This window comes from Kogia breviceps, chromosome 5 (assembly GCF_026419965.1).
Source record: "Kogia breviceps isolate mKogBre1 chromosome 5, mKogBre1 haplotype 1, whole genome shotgun sequence".
Classification (NCBI taxonomy): domain Eukaryota; kingdom Metazoa; phylum Chordata; class Mammalia; order Artiodactyla; family Physeteridae; genus Kogia; species Kogia breviceps.
This window is the reverse complement of record NC_081314.1, coordinates 146456314-146480478: the sequence shown is the minus strand read 5'-3', so window position 1 is coordinate 146480478 and position 24165 is coordinate 146456314. Positions and strand designations below refer to the sequence as shown.

Sequence of the window (24165 nt, the reverse complement as noted above, 5' to 3'; positions counted from 1 at the left end):
CTACACATCAACCATGCTATTATCACACCTCACAAAATTAGCATTAATATTTCTTAAATACTTCCATATTCAGATTCCAAATTTAAATCCCACATTCAAATTTCTTTAATGGTCTCGACCGTCAACTTAAAACAGATGCTTTGTCCGAACTGTCCTTGAAACATGACCCAACATTTGGCTGCTTGGTTCTTAGTTTCTTTTGTTTCCTAGGAAGTGGGCATGCGTGCTGTGTGTTGACCCTTCTGTCCTGGGTCCCATCGGCTCTTGGTTCTGGAATCAGGGGCCCCAGGGCCTGGGTCGGGGGGCATGTGTCTATGCAGAGGCAGCGATGTAGCACTCCAGGGGCAGGGAAATGGGGCAGGGGAGGTTGGGGAATCCCTAGGTCCAAAAATCAATCATTTCCATCCCGGAGGTAAGAACCCTACCCCCAGGGCTGCCGGTACCCGAGGACGATGGGGGCACTTACCGTCCTGCGGGCGGGTGCTGACGATCTGTTCCATGCTCACCGCACACCTGTGCAAGTAATCGTCGTAGCGCTCGGCGGGCAGGAGGGAGGGAAGCGGGAAGGCGGGCCTGGAGGAGGGGCCGGGAAGCAGAGGAGGGAGACGGCGGCTCGCCTCTAGCCGCGGCCCGCGGTCAGCAGCGAGCCTCCACTTCTGTGCTCAAAACCAGCAAAGACCTGGCGCTGGGCCTCCAGCGTGCCTTCTGGCTGAGCGCCGGGCACACAGGCTTGTGATGGCGCAGCCAGCCACGGGCAGGGGGAGATGCCGGTTCTCTGGCTGACGAACTCTAGCCAGACTGACTGACCCTGTTCTCAACGGGCCCGACCTGTGGGCTTCACATCCAACCTTGTGGACTCAGTTTAGCCAGAATCGCCCACTCCCGTATCTGACCACTCTGGATATCCGAGCAAACTCGGCTTCCCCTCCAACCCCGGGAGGTGTCTGATCCCCTGGCCTGCCTGCAGCAAGGAGCCTTTTAGGTTCCGTTTAGCAGGAATCACCCTGTTCTCTTAAGAATCTCCCGTCGCCCCCACCCTGCTCCTGGGAGGAAGAACCCCCACTTGGCCTTATATTCGCAGGGGAATCTGATCCTCCTCCTCCTCTGCAACCTCCCGTTGCAGGGGTGCCTCTTGAATAAAGCCTTCCTTGTTATCTTTAACAGGTCTCGTGAGTAATTTTTCTCTAACAAGAACGAGGAAACCCCAGCAGCGGACAACGTGAGACGGCCCACCTGTAATCCATGCTGACGTTGAAATTCGCCTCTTTCAGCTCTTCCAGGGTCATGAGGCTCGGGGTACTTTTGCCGGCCTCCCATTTGGTCCATTCAAAGATTCCGGGCTCCACTCTTATCTTCATTTTCTTCTCCAGTTTGAGCTCTGGATTCAACAGAATACAAGTGTTTATCATCTTCGGTGTCTACTTTGGCTTTCTCTAAATAGGTCTCTTCCTAGGTCTAAATCAAACCTTCGGAAAAAAATCTGACTTTTTTGTTTGTTTGTTTTGTTTTGCTTTGCTGAGTACCGTCCTGCGATTAGGCACAGACACACTATTTCTCAGACAAGAGCCACGGGGCAGTTGGCGGGTATGAGAGTAGTGATGACCCTCTGTCCATCAGGAAGGGCCAGAGTCTCTTGGCATCTGGGAGGTGCCACTGGCAGCTGCCTCCCCGGTGCTCGTCCTGGTCGCCCGACGCAGCCCCATAGCACGCGGCACCCGGCCTCCTCCTTGGGTCAGGAAGGAGGCTGCACCTATGAGGACTTGGCGGGTCCAATGATCTGAGGAAAAGACGAGGGCAGTCGTGGAGCTTGTTAGTCACACGGAAGCGCCATCCTGGTAAACACTTACCCCAGCCTGAGCTGAAGCGGAGGGTGGATGGGAGTCACCTTCTGGAACATTCTATCTCTCACAACTCGTCCTTCCCTAGGATTTTTTTTTTTAATGAGAAAAAACCTCCACTTTCTATTGTAAATTTAAAAAACTGGAAATGGAAGTCAAGAATTCAGTAAAATCTATCTGGTGAAGTTGTTTTGGACAAAACGTCATATAATCATATTTGCATCTAAGTATACTTCATCTGTTTTGCCAAAAATAGTATATATGTTTGCTACAGAAAAGCACATTCCACAAGCTGACTTTTTTTTATACCGTCAGTAAGAGACCTATAAACTAAGGCCACCTCTTTTTGAGTGGGGGAAAAACAAGACCTTAATGTTTTTATTCGAAATGGAGAAAATGACCTTAAACGGAAATGCTGGCAATAAAATCCATTCCCAAAATGTATTTCACGCCCATGAAATGGGTTCCTCTGCAAAGCACATTTAGAAAAGAGAGTTAAGCCTGGCTGATGGGGCTCCTGGGCTCTCCCGCAGCCTGTGAGGGCCTCGTGTCCACCGGGAATAGGTGACATGAAGAAAGAGTTTGGAGAGGGATGGATTGGGCATTTGAGATTAGCAGATGCAAACTATTATATATAGGCTGGATAAACAACAAGGTCCTGCTGTAGAGCTCAGGGAACTACATTCAATATCCTGTGATAAATCATCATGGAAAAGGATATGAAAAAGAATTTATATGCATATAACTGAGTCACTTTGCTGTACAGCAGAAATTAACACAACATTGTAACTCAACTATTCTTCAATAAAAAATAACTTGAACAAAGAAAAATACTACTCTACAAAATTTAAAAAAAAAAAAGTCTGGAGAGTGTCCCAAATGCCGTTGGCCCCCTTCCTGTTCTGTGTGTCACACTTTGGGAAATGGTCCATCTGGACATTCACTGACATGGTGGGTGAGATAAAGCTTAGGATTCTGGGAAACAGGATGGTCATGTTTGAGCACATATGAAGAAGGCCAGGCATCCTGCTTTTCTGGATTAACACAGGATTTATGAATTTATGCTCTTTAAACTCACCTTGTCCTCCTCCTCATCTGCATATGGAGTAAAAGTCAGTGAGAGATCATGTTCAAGACATTGACATGATCACTGTCAGAAAACATTTTGGGGCGCTTTTATTTTAAAGGCAAGAGATCCACATAATAGAAGCCAGAGAAACTGGAACAGATACGTTCACAATGAGGAAACGTGAATGATAACAAAAAGGGGATAAAGTTACGAGAAAGGTTTTTTAAGCTCTCAGTTATATTCGTTTAAGGCCAAAAGAATATTCCTTCTCTTTTTTTTCATAGGTTGTGACCACGGCTGAGAGGCTGGGTGGGGAAACGGAGCCTGAGAGCATCGCTAGGAAAGGGGCTGGTGACCTGGAAGAAGTCACCGTCAGAGACATCCACGTGCTGGCCTGGCTGGACACAGGCAATCTGCGGGTGTCACCCCCGCTCACCTGTGGGCTGCTAGCCTCAGGTGGAAATTCAAGTGTTTTTTTAGGTTAGTGGAAAAGTATCAGCCTGTCGGATGGGTTAAAACAATATAAGCTCAATTAAATGGCGGGTTTAAAGGCGGGTGGGGGGGCACAGGAGAATCAGGGATGTATTTGTGTGTGCTTCTTGCTTTCTTCACGTCTGATCACTATAGCTGCTGAATTAACTACACATATATTCATCCTAAGCTATCTGGGGATAAAATGACTTCGTATCTATTTTGCTTTCTCCTGTCCTATTTGTTAAGAGTTATCAAACGGAAACACTTAGAGCAAACACGGTGGGGTCCCGGGCCCCTCCCGGGTTTGTTTAGCAGCTGATATTGTGCTTTAACCTGTCCTGGGCTCCGTGGGTCCAGAGCCCAGAGCTGCAGGGAAGCAAAGCAATGAACGTGCAAATCTCAACAGCGGGGGAAGCCACGGGCGTTTCTGTTTCTCCGTCTCAGGGACCCGAGAAGCCGTGCAGGGGAGTCCAGGGTCCCCTGTCGCGCTCGGATGAGAAATGACACACGGAGGACGTCTGCAGGGCTGGCGATGCACAGAGACGGCCTCCGAGTTTTAAACGTGTGGAAAGTGGACGGTGATGAGATGGGTTTCTACCCTCACAACTTAGCGAGGGGATCAAGAAACAGCACGTTAACGAGAAGGTAGGAAAGGACTGGATCGGCCACAAGCCCACACGGGTGCTGTGCAAGGATCAGGTCCACCCCTGGGAGGGATTCCCGGCCGCATGGCAGGATCGGGAAGGCACTTTGTCAGAGCTTCTCTGATCGACGCGGAGGAGATACTGGGGAGGCGCTCGGGCTGGCGGGCCCGCCATCACTTCAACAGCTCCTCCCGGGAAGGTCTGCTCGCTGCCCTCTTTCTGACAGCGCTCCAGGCACGATGCCGTTATCTGCAAGACGGCTTGTCCAGCAGTAGCCTCTCGGCTCTATGCCCCCCTCCTCCCCTGAGGTCCTTCCTCCCTGACCTTGATCTGGTAGGTCATTCCCAGCAGCTGCAGCCCTCTCTGAGCTCAGTGCCATCCTCTTCTCTATGTCCAGCCAGCCTTCCTTTCTCTGTGGCCTCCTGTCCCTCGCGTCTGATTCCAGCCCTCCAGCCACCTCCCGGGATTTCACTCCACGGGGCTGACTCTTTTCTGGGTATCATTCGCCTCCCCCAGCCCCTAACTCCCTACCTTACACAGCTCACAATCTGCATTCAGTCTCCATGGCCCTCCCCCGTGCCCCTCGCACCCTTTCTTGCTTCATTCTACTTACTTCTCAGACCCGTCTGGGGTGAGCCCCAGTTCCTCCTACTCCTGGCCCACGCCTGGGGGCAGCCCCGGCCCGGTGGATGCGTCTCTGTGTAAAGCCGTGCCCGTGATCTCAAGTGGCCTTTGTGCTGCCCGGTGGTCGTCTTGTACTTCCCCATCCCTGCCCTGCCCCCTCCCCAATAAGCATGCCACACATTCAGGGCCCCCCTGTCTAAGGCTCACCTGGTGACCTGACTTCCTGCGTCTCTGAGAAAGCAGAGGCAAGCCCCCTCCTCCACACGTGCCCACCTGCTGCCCCTGTGTCCACACGCTCTGCCCTCAGTCCCATCACCGTGGAGGACTGGCCGTGCGTGCATATGGCAACCGAGGTCTTGTGTCCCCTTCCCCACACTGGGTTGTGGGTGGGGGAGGAACCAGGACCTCCAGGGCAGGCCGCCCATCTCTGGCAGGAACTTGCTCCTTCCTGTAGGTGGACACTCGTGCAGAAGGGTCTGCCACTGGCTTCCCATCACACGGCAGCTTTTGATGGTGCTGAACAGCTCCCAGGGGCCGATGCCCTCGCCCAGGGAGTCCTGCATTTTGGACTTCAGAAGGGACCACAGCAGTTCTCAGCTCTCTGGGAACACCCTCGCCCCCAGCTTTTTAAAAAAACGCATGGCAGAAGCAGGCCAAAGGCGAATTACAATCCTGACCTTCCAGAAATGCTAACTGGCTCAGTGCCCCCTAACAGTTCTCTTGTGACTTTGTGCGGCCACGCGTGGTCACCCGCTCCAGTCTCACCTCTGCACACTGTGCTCTCCCCCAGAGAGGAGTCATGAGGCCAAGGCCACATGAGAAGCTAGCCGCAGTTCTCACTGACCTTCCAGGATGTGTTTGGCTGTCTGCACACAGCGGAGGGATGGGGAGGTGAAGACGGAGGTGATCCTGATGCCGCTGTCCAGCAGAGCTTCCCCTGGAAGACAGCAGGTGGAGAAGTGCCCTCTTCATAACTGTAGCTACCCATGGTGGCAACTCCAACAGGCGGCTTACTACCCGTGGCAGGCAGGGTCTTAGGTGGCCCCAAGAACCCACACCACCACCCCGTATACACACCCTGTATAATCCCCTGGTGTGTGGGTGGAAGCTGTGAATACGGTGAGCTAGCACCCCTGTGACCAGGTTATGTTATAACGCAGAAGGGAGATTATCGCGGGTGGGCCAGACCCATTCAGGTGAGCCCGTTAAAAGCAGAGATTTCCTTCCAGCCAGTCACGGAAAAGAAGTCAGATAACATATACACACTACTATGTATAAAATAGACAACCAACAAAGTCCTTCTTCATAGCACAGGGAACTAGATTCAATATTTTGTAATAACCTGTAAGGGAAAAGAATCTGATAAAGAACATCTATCTATCTATCTATCTATCTATCTATCTAAACTGAACCACTTTGCTGTATATCTGAAACTTATATGATATTGTAAATCAACTATACTTGAATAAAAAATTTTTTAAAAACCAAAGGTAGAGGGATTTGACATGCAATAAATTCTCTATAGTTGGCTTCCAAGATGGAGGGGGCCATGTTGCAAGGAATGTGGGTGGCCTCTAGGAATCCAGCAGACCCTGTGCTGGCACCAGGCAAGGAAGTGAGGACTTCAGTCCTACAGCCACAAGGACCTGAATTCTCCCACCAGCCCAATGAATGTGGAACTGCTTCCAGGAGGCTCCAGGTGGGAAGTCACCCCAGCCAGCAGCTTGATATCAGCATTGAGACCCTGAACAGAGAACCCAGCCACGTTGTGTTTCTGGCCCACAGAACTGTGAGCCATCAAGTGGGTGCTGTTTCAAGTTCATGGTCATCTGCAGTAATGGAAACTCAAGCCCCCTGAGGCTCATGGAAGGACAAGCCTGTAAATCACATTTTTTTTCTTGCAAAATTAGAGGACCTGGTCTTTGGGAAAGAAGGAGATCTCTTCAGTACAAAATCTGCACGGTACCAACACCAGTGAGGTTTCTGTGGATGTTGCGATGGGCTGATTTCTGTTCCCTAAATTCATATGTTGGAGTCCTAACCCCATGCCTCACAGTGTGACCTTCTTTGAATGTAGGGTCTTTATAGAGGGGATCAAGTTAAGACGCACAATTTATGAGGACTGCTGCCTTTATATAAAGGGGAGATCTGACCTCAAAGGGCACGTAGCAAGGGCTCAATACACGTGAGCGATAATCACTGCTACAACCATTGTTACTAATCCTACTAGAATGATCCTCAAACATACCTGCCATTCTGGACTGGAAAATTCCACAGGACGATAAAGGTGGATCGTTTTCAAAGTCTTTGATACCACGGCTCCGTCTGGGCAGACTGCGAGGGAAGTTCAGGTCTGGCCTGTAGTATTTCCCTAAAGCATAAATAAGCACCAGATGCTCAGTGCCACTGAGTTAGTGCATATTTGTCACACTAAACTCTTAAGATCAAGACCCACATTTGAAGCATGGTAATTATTTACACTGTGGTCAACTGTGTTTTTTCTTGTGTATGCTCTGTGATGTGGATTCAATTCCAGGAGGAAGTCCTACTCCTCTCACCACCCATTCCCTCAAACACAGAAAACGTATGTTTCAGCCACAGGAACCATGAGACCTTCTTTGTCCTCTCAACACCCCCCCCCCCCCCGAAGAGTCATTCATACAATTTTCCTGATTAAGAACCGAGACTGATTTAGCTTAACTCGATAAGAATCTCAAATTGGTATTAATTAATTAGATGAAACTCAACCCATCCCCATAGCTTGAAGATGTCCCCTTGCCTACGGGACAGAATACAGATGGCGGGAGAGGGTCCTGCATTGTGCATTATTAGTCAGCTGCTTGAGGCAGGACTGGACAACAGGGGGCTCCACTGGGACTCCCCCCCCCCCCATTCAGAGGCTCAGAGCACCTTGGTTCACTCTGAGCTGGACCTTGAGCTCGAAGACTGGGTGCCCCAGTGCAAATCCTGGCGCCACCAGTTACTAGTTGTGTGTGTAGAGGCAACGGACTAATCTCCCTTATCAACAAAGACAGAGTTGTCTGAACGAATCAGCAAGATAATGCTTGGAGCCCGCAGCCTGGCTCAGAGGTAGTGGCCAATAGGGGCAGGTCTGATCTCATCCTCAGATTATCCACTTATCCCTGCGGATAAATGGATAATCACGCCACGCCACGCCACGCCCCTCCAAGCCCTCTCATCCTCCCAAGCGGGCCCCCAAACCGCCTGGCTACAACAGATTCTAGCAGCTAACCTGCCTCTCCTGAGACCTGCCATACGTCACATGGCTGACCTGTCACTTGCGCCTGAACATGCCACCCCAGCCTCACAGCAGTTCACCAAGGGGAGACAGGCAGCGGCTATTCGCATGCCTTGTGTTTTTAGGTTCCATGCAAGATTTTTCTGGAAGCTGCCTCCCTGGAATTCCCACTGGCAGAGACTTTGTTTGAACCGGAAGCTTTACAGACCTTTACTAAATGCCAAAGTGTTAGGTGTGTCCACAGGGAAAGCCGGTATTTGTTTTTCATGCAAAGCGAAGTTCCCTCACTTGTGTCATATTCTCAAGGGCATCTGTCATCCTCAAATGTGAAACTACTCCATTGAGGTCTTTTGCCCTCATCAATGCTTTATCTGTGACCACTTTGGGAGGCAGAGGGCAGAGCTCAGAAGAAGCCGAGGGCCTGGGGGGTGGTTGGGTTCTGACGGGAGTACAGTCTGAGAGAATAGGGCCGCCCTGGGCCAGCGCTGCTGGGAAGTGAGGGGCCATAAAGGGTGTGGGTCCTTCGTCCAGAAGTGAGCAGAAACCAGGAGGGACGCCGGAATGCAAGGGGAGGCCAGCAGTGTCCCCAAGTACCCGTCATTGTAATTGATCAAACACTGCAACTTGCAGAATTCAGACCGAGTAGACTGTCACAATTCGCTTCACCAGGGCTTCCTTACCTGGTAAAAAGATCCATCAGCAGTTTCCTCTAAGCTGGGAAGTTCCAGTGCCTTTAAGATATTTTCCCTTATAGGTGACTTGATCTTTTGGGTCGATGACCGAATCTTTTCCCTCTTTTGATGAAGTCCAGTCACTCTTTTTGATGTTGGTTGTTTGGTCTGGTTCTCACACCACCACCCCCATCATATACATACTGACATGTGTGCCATTTCAGTCTGTAGTTTTAGTAATTGTTTTATTGCAGGAAGTGTCTTATAATTCTTTGTTTGAATGTCAATGCATCTTCAGAGCCACCTATTTCTTCCTTGAGCCTTTGTGCCTCTACTTGGCCTTGTTTGGTAGAGACAAGCGTTGCGTTAGTTCTATGGGTTCTTGGAGATAGGTGTAGTCATGATGTCATTTGCTCAGGAATTTTCTTGTGCATTCAGGTCACCTGCCAGTGCTTCCCCTATTCACTTCCCCCTTTCTTGGCCTGTTGGGCTCCTGGAGGGATCCCCAAGGGCTCAGCAAGTCCAGCCACTGTGAACGGATTTTATCACTAGGTTCCTTCAATACTTTCATTTATGTAATTATCCATGGCTCAGATGTAGTGGCACTCCGGGGTTTCCATTAGGGCATGTGTGTGATACCATTGTGGATCAGTACAGAGGCTGCGGGTATTTTGCATTTACAAGCCCTGTTCTCAGTTCTTGGCACCCAGAGGGGTGAAGTTGGGGTAAGCACCCAACATGTTAAAAAATATGCCCTTCAGTTGAGTATAGCCTGGCCAAACATTGTAGGGAAGTGAGCGCCACGGGGAAGATGACGTCAGAAAGATGCAGCTGTGAGATCGCAAGTTGGGGTGCGTGCCGGCGGCTGAGGGTCAGTGACCGCGGCCAGAGTGACTTGCTCTCGAGGCAGTGCCGTACCCACCCACCAAATGCCACGCGTGTGCTGCCAGGACACACAGGGCTGTCCATGTGTTACTCCGGCAGACTTGCTTACTATTGAAAACCATTCCTCCATCGTCCCCAAAGCGCTTGAGGTAAGATACTTACAGAGGCGTGTACACACTCACATGCGCACGTGTACTGCCTGTGGAGAGAGACAGAGCGTGTGTCCGTCCCACACAAACAGTCTATGCATGGTCATTCTGAAGGATGGTGCCCCAGGGGCTCTGGCTAAGAAAACTGAGATGTGGTCTCATCTGTTATCTCCGTCTAATTCCCGCGTCTGGATTCTGCCACGGCTGTACCTACCATCGGGAGTGGAACAGTGCTGCAGCCAGGACTTCCCGAAGATTTGGTCCACCCTCTCCCCATGGCGCACCACCAGGACGCTTCTCCTCACTATGGTGGCCTGGAAAGGTGCAAAGAAAGGCACGTGAGGGTCAACACCCACCTTAGGAGACTTGTTCCAGCAGCTTCTCCCCCTCATCCGGTGATGGCCTGGACACCACGTCTCTTCCTTCCTTGCTCAGTAGCTACAGCCCGTTTTACCAGGACCATGATGATGGAAAGGGGCTAGGAATTGCAGGTGATCTCTCTAATTTCTTGCAACTTTTAATTTTCTGGGCACTACGGCACACATAGGAAATGAAAGTGGAACCAATGACCCACATCATGGCACATCAACCGTCTACTTTCTGTCTCTTCCAAGTCCTTATCCCTTGTCTTGGTCCCTTCAGGCTGCTGTAATAAAATACCCTGGGTGGCTTATAAACGACAGAAATTTGTGTCTCACATTTCCAGGGGCTGGAAGTCTCAGGGTGCCAGAGATCAGGCACCAGCACAGTTAGGTGAGGGCCCTCTTTTGGGCTAACATCTCACTGTGTCCTCACACGGTGGAGGGTAAGGGAGCTCTCTGGGATCTTTTCCATAAGGTCACTAACCCCTTTCATGAGAGCTCCACCCACATGACCTAAGCCCCACCTCCAAACACCATCACGTTGATTAACAAGATTTCAACATAGGAATTTGGTGCGGGACACAAATATTCACCCCTCCATAGTGACTTCTTAGGAGATGATCTGAATCTATCTAAATATAATAATATATACATTTATTACTTTATAATATGATATGTAATTGTAATTCAATTATATAATATAATTATAATCTTTATAATATACTATATTATAACATCTATCATACTGTACTATATTATAATATACTATCTATTATGGTATTATAGATTACATAATATATATTATATATAATAGATGTACATATATACTATGTAGATATGTACAAATCTTCCTCAACGTAGGATGGGGTTACATCCCAATAAACCCATCATAAGTTGAAAATATCTTAAGTAAAAAATGCATTTAATATCATTTGATATCTGCCCAACATCAGAGAGAGGACTGGACCACACTAGTCTGGGAAAATTCAAAATTCAAGTATTCAAAATTCTACTGAATGCATATTGCTTTTGCACCATCATAAAGTCAAACAACTGTAAGTCAAACCATTGTAAGTTGGGGACCATCTGTGTGTGTGTATATCTATTTCTATATCTATAAAAATCTATCTATTATCTACTACCTATCAATCATCTATCTATCTATATCTATCTATCATCTCTGCCTTTATCATACATCCATATCTATATCTATCATCTATCTATCTATATCTATCGATCATCTCTGCCTTTATCATACATCCATATCTATATCTATCATCTATTTATCTATCTATCCATCTATCCATCCATGTATGTATCTATCTATGTATCTACCTGTCTACCTATGTATCCATCTGTCTATCTATTATCTATTTATTAATCTATCATCTATGTATCTATATCTATCTATCATCTCTGCCTTTGTCATACATCCATATCTATATCTATCGTCTATCTATTTATCTATCTATCATCTAATCTATCTATCTATCTATCTATCATTTAACCGTCCATCCATCCACCCTAGTCCCCTCTGTTGCTGGCACTTGTTTTCTTCCAAGGGGGCCTCCGGGACCACCCCAGTGTTGGCGTGTTAAACGTGGTTCTCTGCTTAAGTGTGGTTCACCCTGTTCTCCAGGTGCCAGGGCGTGTGTTCAGCTCTGGGCACCAAGGCGAGAAGCCCTGCATCTATCCCTTCTTTCTCCTTTCTTGCTCGCCCTTCTTTCCCATAGCTGGCATTTTTCTGTTTGGCTGAGTGTTAGGGGTAAACAGCACTTTATTTTACTTTATTTATTTTGGGGAGAGAAAGGCATAGACAGGAGGTTAACGGAGTCCAGCCGTGGAAACAGCAGAGCTCTCTGGAGCTCTCCCCCTTTGCTTTGGGCAGGGGCTCAGACGGTCTTTGGGCCTCACAACTGCAGGGCTCACGTCCACCTTTGCTCTTGGGGAGGTCAGTGCTTTGCTGAATTAACCCAAGGGCTGCATTCAAGGCCGTGGCGTGGGGGTCTTTGAGGAGGGCGCCTCTATGTGCAGGGTGGCTGGGGGTTTCCTCGGGGGAGCTGGGGCTGGCCCTTCTCCTCGCTGTGCTATGTTGGAGGCAGAGGTTGACCTCGAGAGGAAGCCTGAGCACATTTTCTGCGAAAAAGATGGAGAGACTGAGGGAGAGCCTAGATGGCCAGAGAGGCGAGAGTGAACTGCAGAGGCTGAGGGCGGAGCCGATGTGGAGCCACCAGGACAGCTGTGTGGGGCACAGGCCTCCCCCGGGAGCCCCAGAGATGACAGAGAACCTCTGGAGGGAGGCGCTGAGGCTGGGCCGGGACCCTGAAGGAGCTCGCCTCCCAGCCCCGGGGGCAGGGGCGGTGTTGCCCAGCGCCAGGCCCAGACCGCTCGGGGCACTCGACTCCGGAGCAGGATGGGAAATTCCACATCAGCACAGGCCCGCTGCCTCTGGGGACTCGTGCCCTCAGGGTCCGGGGGCACACGTGCCAGATGCCGGGACACGAGGTGTCGTCCACAGGTGCCCCGCTTAGGGCGCCTCGGATCTCACTGGGGCCTCTGGATCAACGTGGAAAGTTGAGTCACAGATGGCAGAGGACGAGGGGCAGAGCTGACAGTGGCTCTGCCACAGGAGGCGGGCTGGGGGGACTCCAGGGAAGACATGGGACTTGGTCATTCCTGGAGCCAAGGTCACCAGGGATGGATGGGCTAAGATCACCGGGGATGGTCAGGCCAAGGTCATCAGGGACGGTGAGAGGGGGAGGGCGTCTGGACAGGAGACAGCTGCAGCCAGAGGTCTGCTTTGCCCTGACCACTCCTATTCCTCGGGTGGACCCTTTCTCTCCCTCCCCATCTTTGGCCTCACGCCCCTCTGAAGGTGGGCTTCGGGGTGAAAATGAGAGAGCTGATATTTTTGTAATGCTATTTTTTTCTTTTGGCTGCTCTGCGCAGCTTGTGGGATCTTAGTTCCCCGACCAGGGATCGAACTCTCGCCCCCTGCATTGGAGGTGTGGAGTCTTAACCACTGCACCACCAGGGAAGCCCCTAGCACTATACTTTTCATTTTATTATAATGTTTTTATAACATCAGCCAGGTGTTCTGCAGGCAGTAGAATCCCACAGCTGACCCCTGGGAAAAGCAAAATAAAATAAAACATGGTCAGATTGCCCTTCTGAGTACTGAGTATTCTGGCATTCTCCAGGCTCTAATGCCCAGTTAAAATCTCATCCCAACAGAGCCAAAAGTTCTAGTATATTCCTTCATACCTAAAGACAGACCATTGATAGGAAGGTTCTAGTTTGAGTCAGCTAGAAGTTCCGGTATGTTGGGATCTTAGTTCCCTGACCAGGGATTGAACCCATGCCCCCTGCATTGGAAGTGTGGAGTCTTAACCACTGGGCTGCCAGGGAAGTCCCTGTATCTTTGCTATTGAGTGGGGTGAGGAAGAGGTGACGAGATGTGGCCCTCCTCAGGGTGAACTCGCATCACCAGACCCAGAATCACACTGTGGTTTCCCCTAAATCCTGGAAAGGAGAATGTAGGTATTTTTCACAGGTAAACACCCTGAGAGACACAGCTTTCATTTGAAACGTAGCCAGTGCTACTGACCACGCCCTTGGGATTGATTCTGCGGACAGGGGTGGGGCTCGAGGGTCTGCACCTCTGGCTGTTCCCCCAGCACTTCTTCAAGTTCATCAAGAAGGACGAAGGGGCCCTGGCAGAGTGCCCGCATGTTGGAAAGTGGTTGGGAATTGCTGAGAAGGGCAGACACCAGTAAGTAGGGTCTCGGGCAATCTGCACCTGCCTCACAAACGCTCTTGGGTCCAGCACCGTGGGCAGCCCCAGCCAGCCCCTCCCAGCCCCTCATGGGGCCCAGCCACCCCCGGGGGACGCGGAATCTCCAGCTGCTGGGCGCACCGTGCTCTTCTCAGTGCACCTGACTGCGTTCTGACGGGCGCATGAAACGTGGTGTTTCTGAGCCGATGGGATGGTCAAGGTGTCCATATGTCGTTTCTCAGTGCCTTGGGGCTGGGTCTTCAAAAGGGGCACATGGGCAAGGTGAAGTGAATACCGTGGTGGAGGGCGCCGATGTTTGGTTCAGGATGCAAACGCCGACCTCCGGCAGCTCCAAGGGGTACGTCGTCTTTCTGTCTTTTTTTTTTTTTTTTTTTTTTTTTTTCCGGTACGCGGGCCTCTCACTGTTGCGGCCTCTCCCGTTGCGGACCACAGGCTCCGGACGCGCAGGCTCAGCAGCCACGGCTCAAGGGCCCAGCCGCTCCGCGGCACGTGGGATCTTCCCAGACCGGGGCACGAACCCGTGTCCCCTGCATCGGCAGGCAGACTCTCAACCACTGCGCCACCAAGGAAGCCCTACGTTTTTTAAAAAATTATTTATTTGGTTGCACTGGGTCTTAGTTGCAGCAGGTGGGTTTCTTAGTTGCGGCACACGGGTTCCTTAGTTGTGGCTTGCATGTGGGATCTAGTTCCCTGACCGAGGATCGAACCCGAGCCCCCTGCTTTTGGAGCATGGAGTCCCAGCCACTGCGCCACCAGGGAAGTCCCGTTGCTGTCTTACATTTTGAAGTATGGCTGTAGGACTGCCTGTGCTGACACCAGGACCCCTTTTCTATTTCATTCCCCTGGCCGAGGACGGATCTTCCCAGTAGGTCACAGGACACACACGTGCTCCCAACCTGGATCTGCTCCCTGATGGTCTCAAAGCACCATCACTGCGTTGGGCTGAGGTTCTGGATTGGGGGCATTTTCTTCCCTGGAAGAGCACGGAGGAGTTGAACTTTGAAATGCAGAGCTTTGCATCAGGAACGTTACGAGAAAGTGAAAGGTCCCTGGGGACCGGAGTGGACCAACCCCTGGGTCCACACAGCAGCAGGGCTGCATCAGATCTTTGGACAGAAGGTGCTGGATACCTCTCCTGGGATCGCTGTACCAGAGCACCAGCGGCGGGGGCTGAAAGCAAAGGGAGCTTACTCTCCTCCGGTTCTGAAGGCTGGAAGTCCGAAATCAAGGTGTCGCAGGGCCAGGCCCCTCGGAGGCTCTAGGCGAGGGTCCCTCCTGCCTCTTCCAGCTCCCGGTGGCCCCAGCATCCTTGACATGTGGCCGTGTGGCTCCAGTCTCCGCCCCGAGGTCACATGGCTCCTCCCTGTGTGCCTTGTCCGCTCGCCTATGAGCGTATCACATGCCCTGTTTCCTGTGATTAGGTGTAGGGCCTGCAGGATAATCTCCCCATCAAGATCCCGATCTCAGTCGCACATGCAAAGACCACTTTCCTCATAACACGTGGCAGGAACGGGGACCTCACCTCTTTGGAGCCGTTTTTCAGCCCACTACGCGACCGTGGCAAACCTATGGCCAGTTTTCCTTCCTCACTAGCTGGATGGAGTGACCTCAGGCCAGGGGAGGGTTCTGTTATCGGGACGGGTGTCAGGTTCTCGTGCATTTAAAGCACCGGCGTTCGGATGTTCAGACAGAGGCCGAGCTCGGGGCTGAGCCCTGCAAGCCAGCTCCACCTCTCGTTCAACCCGGAAAGGGGGGCTCAGCCTCAGGGAGCCCATGGCCCCAGTGCAGGCCGGCTCCCCTCATTCCCAGAGAGTCTGGGGCGGGGGCCCCATTTTCATCGGTCTGGGGCTGGCAGGCCTCTGGCTCTCAGTCCGCAGCTCCTCCACCCGGGGCATCCACCCCCGGAAGAGGCCCAGCTAAAAAGGTCACCCATTGTCCTCCCAGGGTCCCAGGGTCCCCTGCCCTGGGCTCAGCTCTTGTCTGAACTGGAGGCAAGCTCTGGGGGCCGGTGGGCTCTTGGGGAAGGAGCCAGCTGGCCGATGGCAGAGTTAGGGTGAGAGTGTGGCCCCCCAGCAGGGCTAGGTCCCCGCCCCTTTCCTGCCCCGTGGCCTATGCCACGATGACACACTGGTCAGGCTCACAGTGTGTGTGTGCGTGCGGGGGTCACCCTCTGCCCGGCGTGGATGGAGCAGGGGGCCTGGTAGCAGGGAGATGGGCCCCTTGCCGGCCCACCTGGGTCTGAGCTCAGGGCAGCAGCGTCTGAATGGAAGCCGCCCCTGAGAGGCCGAGTCTACCCGGAGTCGACACAGAGAGGGGCTGCGGGCGGCTCATTTGACGTCAGGGCCCCGTCACCTGTAGGGCCTGCAGGCTGCTGATGCTGCGGGACATGGGTGGAGGCCGAGGCTCCCCGCTCCGTCCGCGGCTGGCTTCACCGTCCTTCCCGGCGCTCAGGTCTGGGGCTACACTGAAGGTGTACGTCCTGTGGGACAGGAAAGAGATCGGCGTCATGGCGACCCAGGGAAGCATCCGGTCGTCACGTGACGGGGAACGTATGCGGGCAGCGCGCCGGGTGGCTTGGGTCATCGTGAGGGTGAAACGAAACAACGCTTCCAAACGGCTCGGTGCCCAGCACATAGCAGCTCCTGAGCCAGTGGTGCTGGTTCATGTGCTCCAACACCACCTGCTACAGACCGAACTGTGTGCCCTCAAGTGTACCGTCCTGACCCCCAGGACCTCCGAATGGGACCCTGTTTGGAGGTAGGATCTTTAAAGAGCTGAGGAAGGTAAAATGAGGTCTCTAGGGTGGGCGCTAATTCAATCTGACTGGGTCCTCTTGAGAAGAGGAGATCAGGACACAGGGACGACAGTCTGGGGACACTGGGAGGCGACGGCCATCTACACACCCAAGAGAGAGGCCTCAGGAGGGGCCAGCTTGAGCTTGGACTTCCAGCCTCCAGGGCTGCAAGAGAAGGGACCCCTGCTGCTTCAGTCACCCTGTCTGTGGTATCTTGGTGTGAGGCCCGAGCAAACGAGTGCGTCATCCTCTAAGAATCGCCTCCTAAAATCACCAAAGGTGTGAATGTGCTCGTGGTTGGAACCAGGGATAAGGGAGCAGAACAGACTCATTAAACGCCACGGCAACACACAGGAAAGGCACAGATGCGTTAGTGGGCGGGTGGGTGGCCGCGGTGCCCGAGGCTGTGCAGGCAGGCAGAGAGGAAACTGCTGCCCGTCCAGGGGATCAAGGAAGGTGCCCCGGGTGGACAGCCGTCCGGGAGCTCTGAGGACCACTGAGGGCAAAGGTCATGGCACACCAGAGCTGTGGGAGCTGCAGGCGGTGAGGGGTGCTGGTGCTGAGGTGAGGAACAGGGGAGGGGCCAGAGGAGGAGTGAGAATGGAGAGCCAAGAGCCGAGGGTCATGGAAATCCTCCAAGAGCAAGACACGGCCAGGGTCCCAGCGGAAACTCCTTTTAGAAAGCGAAAGGCCGTCTTGGTAAACTCTAGTGAATAACAATTTACAAGCACCTCTGGTTCCCTTTCCCAGGGGATCTGAACCCCTGTCCTGGTGGTCGTAAGAGGAGGACTAGTTATACCGAAGCTGTCCTTACGAGGCCTGTAGTCTGCTTTTTAGCATGCGGGCTAGTTTCAAACAAGGCTGAGCGAAAAAGATACATACACTCAGAGGAGAGAAATGGTCAGTAGCTAGAGAGGGAAATGGGAAAAAAAGAGAGCTGGTGCTTGATTTTGTTTTTAAGATAAGGGCATGTTTGCTTGCTGGTGGGAGCCATTGGGGAGGGCCTTGGGATGACAGACATGCTGTTGTGATGCCCTTGGAGTCATGGGATGCAATGCGCCATGAACAGGGGCCCTTGGCTAGGCGTTTGGACCTAGCATCACAGTGTGCTGTGGGGAGAAGGGTACGTGGGCCCGGAGGCTGCAGGTGACCGGAGCTGGTGGACGCTCTTCGAATGGCCCCCTGTCCTGGTGCATAGGAGTGAGGAATGCAGTCAGGCGGCCTCTGGGTTAAATGAAAAAATCAGACACAAATCAAGTGGCGGGCAGAGTGTCCAGGGACGCCTGGGCCTCCAGTTTACGGGGGAAGAGAAGGAGGCAGACAGTCCGCTCACGTGAGTGACTGGTAAGGGAACATCATCTTTACTGTTATTTTCTGAAAAGCATGTTCTCATCTTGCTCTTTAAATTGTAGTATTCGTTATGATTTTTAACATACAGAAGGCTTACATTTTAGGCATTTAATAATCACTATTAAAGACACATCTGTTAAGTCTCACCCTAAGATCCATTCCACTGCTTCTCTGCTTTCAAAGCTCTCCCCAGGGCTTCCCTGGTGGCGCAGTGGTTGAGAATCCGCCTGCCGATGCAGGAGACACGGGTTCGTGCCCTGGTCCGGGAAGATCCCACATGCCGTGGAGCAACTAAGCCCATGAGCCATGGCCGCTAGGCCTGCGCGTCCGGAGCCTGTGCTCCGCAACGGGAGAGGCCACAACAGTGAGAGGCCAGCGTACCGCCAAAAAACCAAACAAACAAACAAACAAAAAAAAACTCTCCCCAGTCCAGAAATCAGAAATACAGTCATTTAACTGCCTTCTATTTTAAAATGATTTTCTTTTTCTGTTTAATTCTTGACTCAGAATTAAATTGATATCAGTGTGTGCTGTGAGGTCATACAGAATACCTTTTATTTTACACCCATTTATTTTCCTATTTCTGATGCATTCATCAGATAGGAACCTCCTTATGTCTCCTGCTCTGTTAGCTAGTCTGTTCCACGGATCTATTTTTTCTCTTTTCCTCAAGCCAGTACCATATTATAGATTTATAACATGCTTTTAATATCTGGTAGGGTAAATATCTCCTCTTATTACTTTTATTTTTCAAAGTGTTCTCAGCTCTTCTCTCCTATGTATTCTCCCAGATAAACTTTTCAGTCACTCAGTGAAGTTCCAACAAGCCATCCCATTGGGATTTTCCCTGGAATTTCATGAAACCTGAAAATGGCTCTGGGAGGATTCATTTTGCTCCGTCATGAACGTGGTGTGTTGCTACTTATTCGGCCCATTTGTAAATGTTTGCCTTTTTCTCCCACAGTGGCCCCAAGTCCCCCAGTTCTCGTAAAGCTGATGCCTCCCACGCCTCCATCCTGAGACCCTAACCGGGCCCTGAGCTGGGAGTGCCGTCATTTCTCCCACATCTCAGGGGCCCACAGGCTCAGGCCACCTGGCTTTCGCCATCACGACCGTACGCCCGGGACCCTCAGCGCCCACGCGGGGTTTCGATGTATAGTTAACTCACTTCTGAAACTGTCTGCAAGTCGTACCTTCTCTTCCCATCTCGTTGCCTGTCCTGTCTTGAGCGGTAAATCCTACTGGCGGTGAGACAGGCCGGGACCTGGGACCCTTTGCTGCAGGACTTGCACCTGGACACACCTCTCCTCCAGCAACAGAATACAAAGAAGCTGTACAGGACTAAAAATAACTGTGTGCGTGCCCGGTTGGGTCAAATTCTGGACCCCAAAGATACAGAGACCAAAACACCCAACGGCCACTTTTGAAGAGCCTGCAGCAAACGCAGAGCACTGCGCATGCCCCCTGCACCCACCAGCACCTAAGGGGTGGGCAGACCCCCTAAGTCGCCCCTCCGGCCTGACCCCTGGACACACGCTACCCTCACCCCATATAAGGAATGGCTCACCCCCGCTCAGGGAGCAGGCAAGCAAGGGAACCTGAGGCCGCTTCTCCCTCCGCTCTGCTGCAGCGGTGGTCCCAGCAAAGCCGGGCCTGAATTTCTTGTCTGGCCTCTGATCAATTTCTATTGATTCAGGAAGCTAAGAACCCCGGTCAGTAACAGCGGGATCCAGGTCAAATAGATACACACAGCTCATATTCTCACAGCGTCAGATGTCAGCACATTTGACATCTTTAACTGGCCATAAATAGCCAAGAACATGATCTCCATATTCAGACCGTCGACATTTCCCTCTTCAGATGAGCAGGTTCTCAGTATTTGCAGAGTCTCCTGCCGACGCAGGAAATGCTGGTGGGTTTCCCCTTCCTGAGGGCGAGGTGTGGCCCTCCCACACCCTGCAGATAGTGAAGCCTCGTTATCTATAAATAACATCTGTGAAGCTTACAGTTGGAGAGAAAAATTGAATTTTTTTTTTTTTTGGTGGTGGTACGCGGGCCTCTCACTGTTGTGGCCTCTCCCGTTGCGGAGCACAGGCTCCGGACGCGCAGGCTCAGCGGCCATGGCTCACGGGCCCAACCGCTCCGCGGCATGTGGGATCTTCCCGGACCGGGGCCCGAACCCGCGTCCCCCGCATCGGCAGGCGGATTCTCAACCACTGCGCCACCGGGGAAGCCCCTCCCTGGCTTTTAAAAGGGGCACAGCTGCCGTCTGTGGGGTTGCGTGGACTGTGTCTGCTAGGGATGCTGTAGCAAGGTACCATGGACAGGTACCACGGACGGGGCAGCTTAAGTAACAGATACTTATTCTCATACAGTCTGGGGGCTGAGTCCAAGATGGAGGTATGGGCGGGGTTAGTTCCTCCAGAGGCCTCTCTCCTTGGTGTGAGCACGGCCGTCTTCCCCCTGTGTCCTCACATGATCGTCCTTCTGTGTGTGTCTGCGTCCGGATCTCCTCTTCTTATAAGGACACCAGACAAATTGGATTAGGGCCCACCCTGTGATCTCATTTTACCTTAGTCACCTCTTTAAAGACCCATCTCTAAATACAATCACATTGTGAGGTGCTGGGGCTTCGGACATCAACGTATGGATTTGGGGGACACGAGGCAGCCCGTGACAATATCTCTATTAGGTCTGAGCTACTTGCCAGGAACTTGCTCTGCGGTTTTGGAAAGTTACTGAGCGTGTGTTGCTCCAGGGTTGGTGCCCTCATCTTGGCTCAAAGAGGACAAAGTGTTCTCTAAGCTCTTAACATTCACGGCTCTTTGTTAGAGATTATGCTACACACATTCTTGTCTGTGGAGGGTTGAAAACTGCTTGGGTTCATGAATATGCTCCATCAGTATCACAGGGTCACCTCTGATCTCTTTCTTCAAAGTAACAGGCAAACATTGTGCGGTCATTTTGTTGCTGAGTGAATCCAGAGACCCTGAACTGTTGGCCCAAAGGCTGAATTGTCGCTTTGGTGACAGGTCGCTGATGTAAGGCCAATCATTTCTCCTGCTTGGGTTGCACGTCCCAAGTGTGAAGTCTGTGCTGACACTGTCAGAGATGTTTATCCACCGGCTATAAGCAACGGTTTGTCTGCTCACAGCTAAAGTAGTCTTGGGACGGTATCATCGGACGGCATTTCTGCTCAACCGATTAGTAACGTGTCCAGACATTCCAGGGCCATTTTCTGAATTTAAAAGTTTGAATGTTTAATAAAGTACACTTTTGGCCATTTAAAAAGACGTAGCCAGGACAGCCGAGTGCGACAACACTGCTGGTTCTCTGTCCTTCTGACCCATAATCACAGGTCACAGTTTGTCTTACTCCTTCCCCAGCACAGCCGGGGTGCTTCCAAAACACGGCCGATCAGATACCCCACAGCCCAGCCCAGTACTTAGTTTCCTCTTCTTTCGCTATGATTCTTGTTAATACTTATTAATTCCTAGGGGAAACTTGTTTCTAGAAGGAATAGTCCCAGAAATGTTCAGCTTAAAAGCTGGAACCGTTATTTTGGTGACAGGTGACTAATAGATTAACTGTGAGGTGAAAGGTGCAATAGCCACAAACGCATTCTCTCCAGAATCTTAGCTGCGTAGTTCTAGAAGCATCCAGTTTGCTGACTGCCTGGCGACAGTGATGCTCTCTTGTCCCGAGCAAGGATTGGAGAACTTGCTAAAGGACAGAGCTCCCAGACGGGAGCCCACGCCACCTGGACCTCAGAGGGTCAGTTGGGGTGGAACCGCCATCTTCTCCCTTGTTACTCCTTAAATGGTTCATTGGACCGGGTGATGGACTGAGCCGGTTCTAACAGGAGCCAAGTGCTTCCTGGATTGCGTGTTGTCATCTGGCCCCTCCAGCTCCCTGGGCCCAAGTGTTCTCAGCTCTCAGGGATGATTATGTACGTGACTATCTCTGCAAGTCCCTCGTGGCACCAATGTTCTGTGATCTTGTTGTGGCCATTGGACACATGGCCATGTCCACACCCGCAAAACTGTGCTCCTCCGGGACGACTGGTCTACCCACACCTGGGATGGCTGTGGTCTTTTCGTGGAAGCCATATCCCTTTCCACGTCGGGTGTGGGAGAGCTCGGAGCCTGGGGCCCACAGCGTGCATGGTGTGCACAGAGCTTGGCCCTGGGTTTGTCTGACTTCTCCCCCTTTATTTTCCCTTTGACCCAATTTCCTTATATTCTTTTCTTTAAACTTAAAATGGATTAATTTAGATTTTGAATAAGTAATGCATTTCTATGGTTCATAAATTTAAAAATTATGCAATGGTAGAGGGTGAAAAGTCTCCCTCTCTTTCCTATTCCATTCTCCCAACTCCCACCCTCAACCCTGCAGGTAGCCACCATTAGAAGTTTATAGACATCTTCCCTTCCGGGGAACTTTTACGCATGAACGTGCATATAAATACACGTTGTGCATATACACGTTGTACATATCTAAGTACAGATGATAACGTTTTAACGCATCTGTTCCCCGCAGTTAGTACTATCCTATACACTTTGTTCTGCAACTTCTCTTGGGTTTTTTTATATCAGTGCCTAAAATACTTCCTCGTGATCATTTTTAAAAACCTCAAGTATTCTATTGTGTGGATGTATCATAATTTATTTCACTGGCTTATCTTTAATTGAATTATCTCTTCTACGGTGCTTGTATGCTTCTATAATTTGTTATGCTCATAATAAGGAGGTGGTATTTTGTAGTCCTTTTGGGATTATGATCTCAGAAAAGTTTTGTAGAGTAATTGATGTTTTCTGAATGTTTTCAGTGGAAACCCACAAATCAACCGAGGTATTTACCAGATACCTGCGGGGATAACGTTGCCAGTATGGGGAAGGCAGTTTTTACCAACAGTGGAACGTCTAGAAGCGTACAAGGGCCATGGCCACTGTTTCCAAAAAGACGCTCTCGGACACTAAGTCTGAGCGAGGCGCCTGGGCTGCAGGGGCAGAGCAGCGCTCACCTGTGCTTCACCCAGGTGTCACACTCGCTAGCTCTCTCCGTGTAGTTCTCGGGCAGGAAGCCCCGGCAGCCGGTCTGCTGTGAGATCCCAATCACCCAGCCCTCGCTGGCTTCCTCCTGCTGAGTGGGGTCCACGAAGATGTAGTCACCGGGTCTGAGTGTCAGCTCATCCATGTTCTGGGGTTTGTACTGGAACAGGACCCTCAGGGTCTAGAATGGAGGAAAGTGTCTTCATGTCTCAAGCAGGGATGGGTTCTGTGTCTCCAGGACACATCCAAGCCTCTGTCTGATGACAGTAGAATATGACAAAAGGTTGTATACACTTGTTCAGATACACTCAGAAATGAATTTTGGTATCTATCTGTCTCTCTAGTTATTATCTATCCATTTATCTATCTATCATCTATCTATTATCTCTCTATCATCTTTCTATACATATCAATCATCTATCACCTATCTATCTATCTATCTATCTACTTATCTATATCTATCAATCACCTATCTATCTAATCTATTATCTATCTACCTCTTATCTACCTATCAATTTATCTATCTACTTATCTATCTCTATCATCTATCTACCAATTTTATCAATCTACCTATCTACCTACTTATTTATCTCTGTTTACTTATTTCTTATGTGAAAATCTCAAAGCATAACCAGATGTTCACATCTGCCCCCCTTGCAGTGAGGTTATTTACAGCTTCTCCCACACCACAGAACACGGGGGGTTCATCCATACTTGTTCCATGGGTCTGAAAGGAGCATAACGAGCTTTCTGTCTAAAGCAATCAATCCCATGCAGAGGGAGTCCTGAACTGAGGCTTCACTCAAATCATTATCTAAACAAATTAGCTAGCAGCACAATGTATTCATGAATCTTTGCAACCGTCCATTTTTAATACCAGAAATGTTTCCACGTTTTCCCCAAATTTCTGTGTCTGCGACTCATATACAAAAGAATGTTGGGCTTCCCTGGTAGCGCAGTGGTTGAGGGCCCGCCTGCCGATGCAGGGGACACGGGTTCGTGCCCCGGTCCGGGAAGATCCCACGTGCCGCGGAACCTGCGCGTCCGGAGCCTGTGCCCCGCAACGGGAGAGGCCACAACAGTGAGAAGCCCGCGTAACGCAAAAAAAAAAAAAGAATGTTAATTCCAAAATGCAGGCCACGGAATGATTTTAGAGAAGGGATAGAAGTTCGTCCTTCTGCTGAAATACCTCCGTCCGA

General features: G+C 51.0%; 1 protein-coding gene and 1 non-coding gene across 3 annotated transcripts in view; one reads left to right on the top strand and one right to left on the bottom strand.

Annotated features, from left to right (window-relative positions):
* The window catches only part of UBASH3A (ubiquitin associated and SH3 domain containing A), a 41164-nt gene that overhangs the window by 5376 nt on the left and 11623 nt on the right, over positions 1-24165 (bottom strand). The window contains exons 6-12 of one of the 2 annotated variants that reach the window (XM_059063995.2): positions 22939-23147; positions 16124-16250; positions 9828-9927; positions 6898-7020; positions 5494-5586; positions 1234-1378; positions 467-573 (exon numbers count right to left, since the gene is read on the bottom strand). In XM_059063995.2, coding sequence (XP_058919978.1) covers positions 467-573; positions 1234-1378; positions 5494-5586; positions 6898-7020; positions 9828-9927; positions 16124-16250; positions 22939-23147 — 904 coding nt within the window. The remainder of the gene's footprint in view (positions 1-466; positions 574-1233; positions 1379-5493; positions 5587-6897; positions 7021-9827; positions 9928-16123; positions 16251-22938; positions 23148-24165) is intronic. The other variant, XM_059063996.2, reaches the window with a different exon arrangement.
* Positions 17294-17426, top strand: LOC131757875 (small nucleolar RNA SNORA61). Its single transcript, XR_009336025.1, has one exon. It is a non-coding gene; the product is annotated as a small nucleolar RNA SNORA61 (small nucleolar RNA).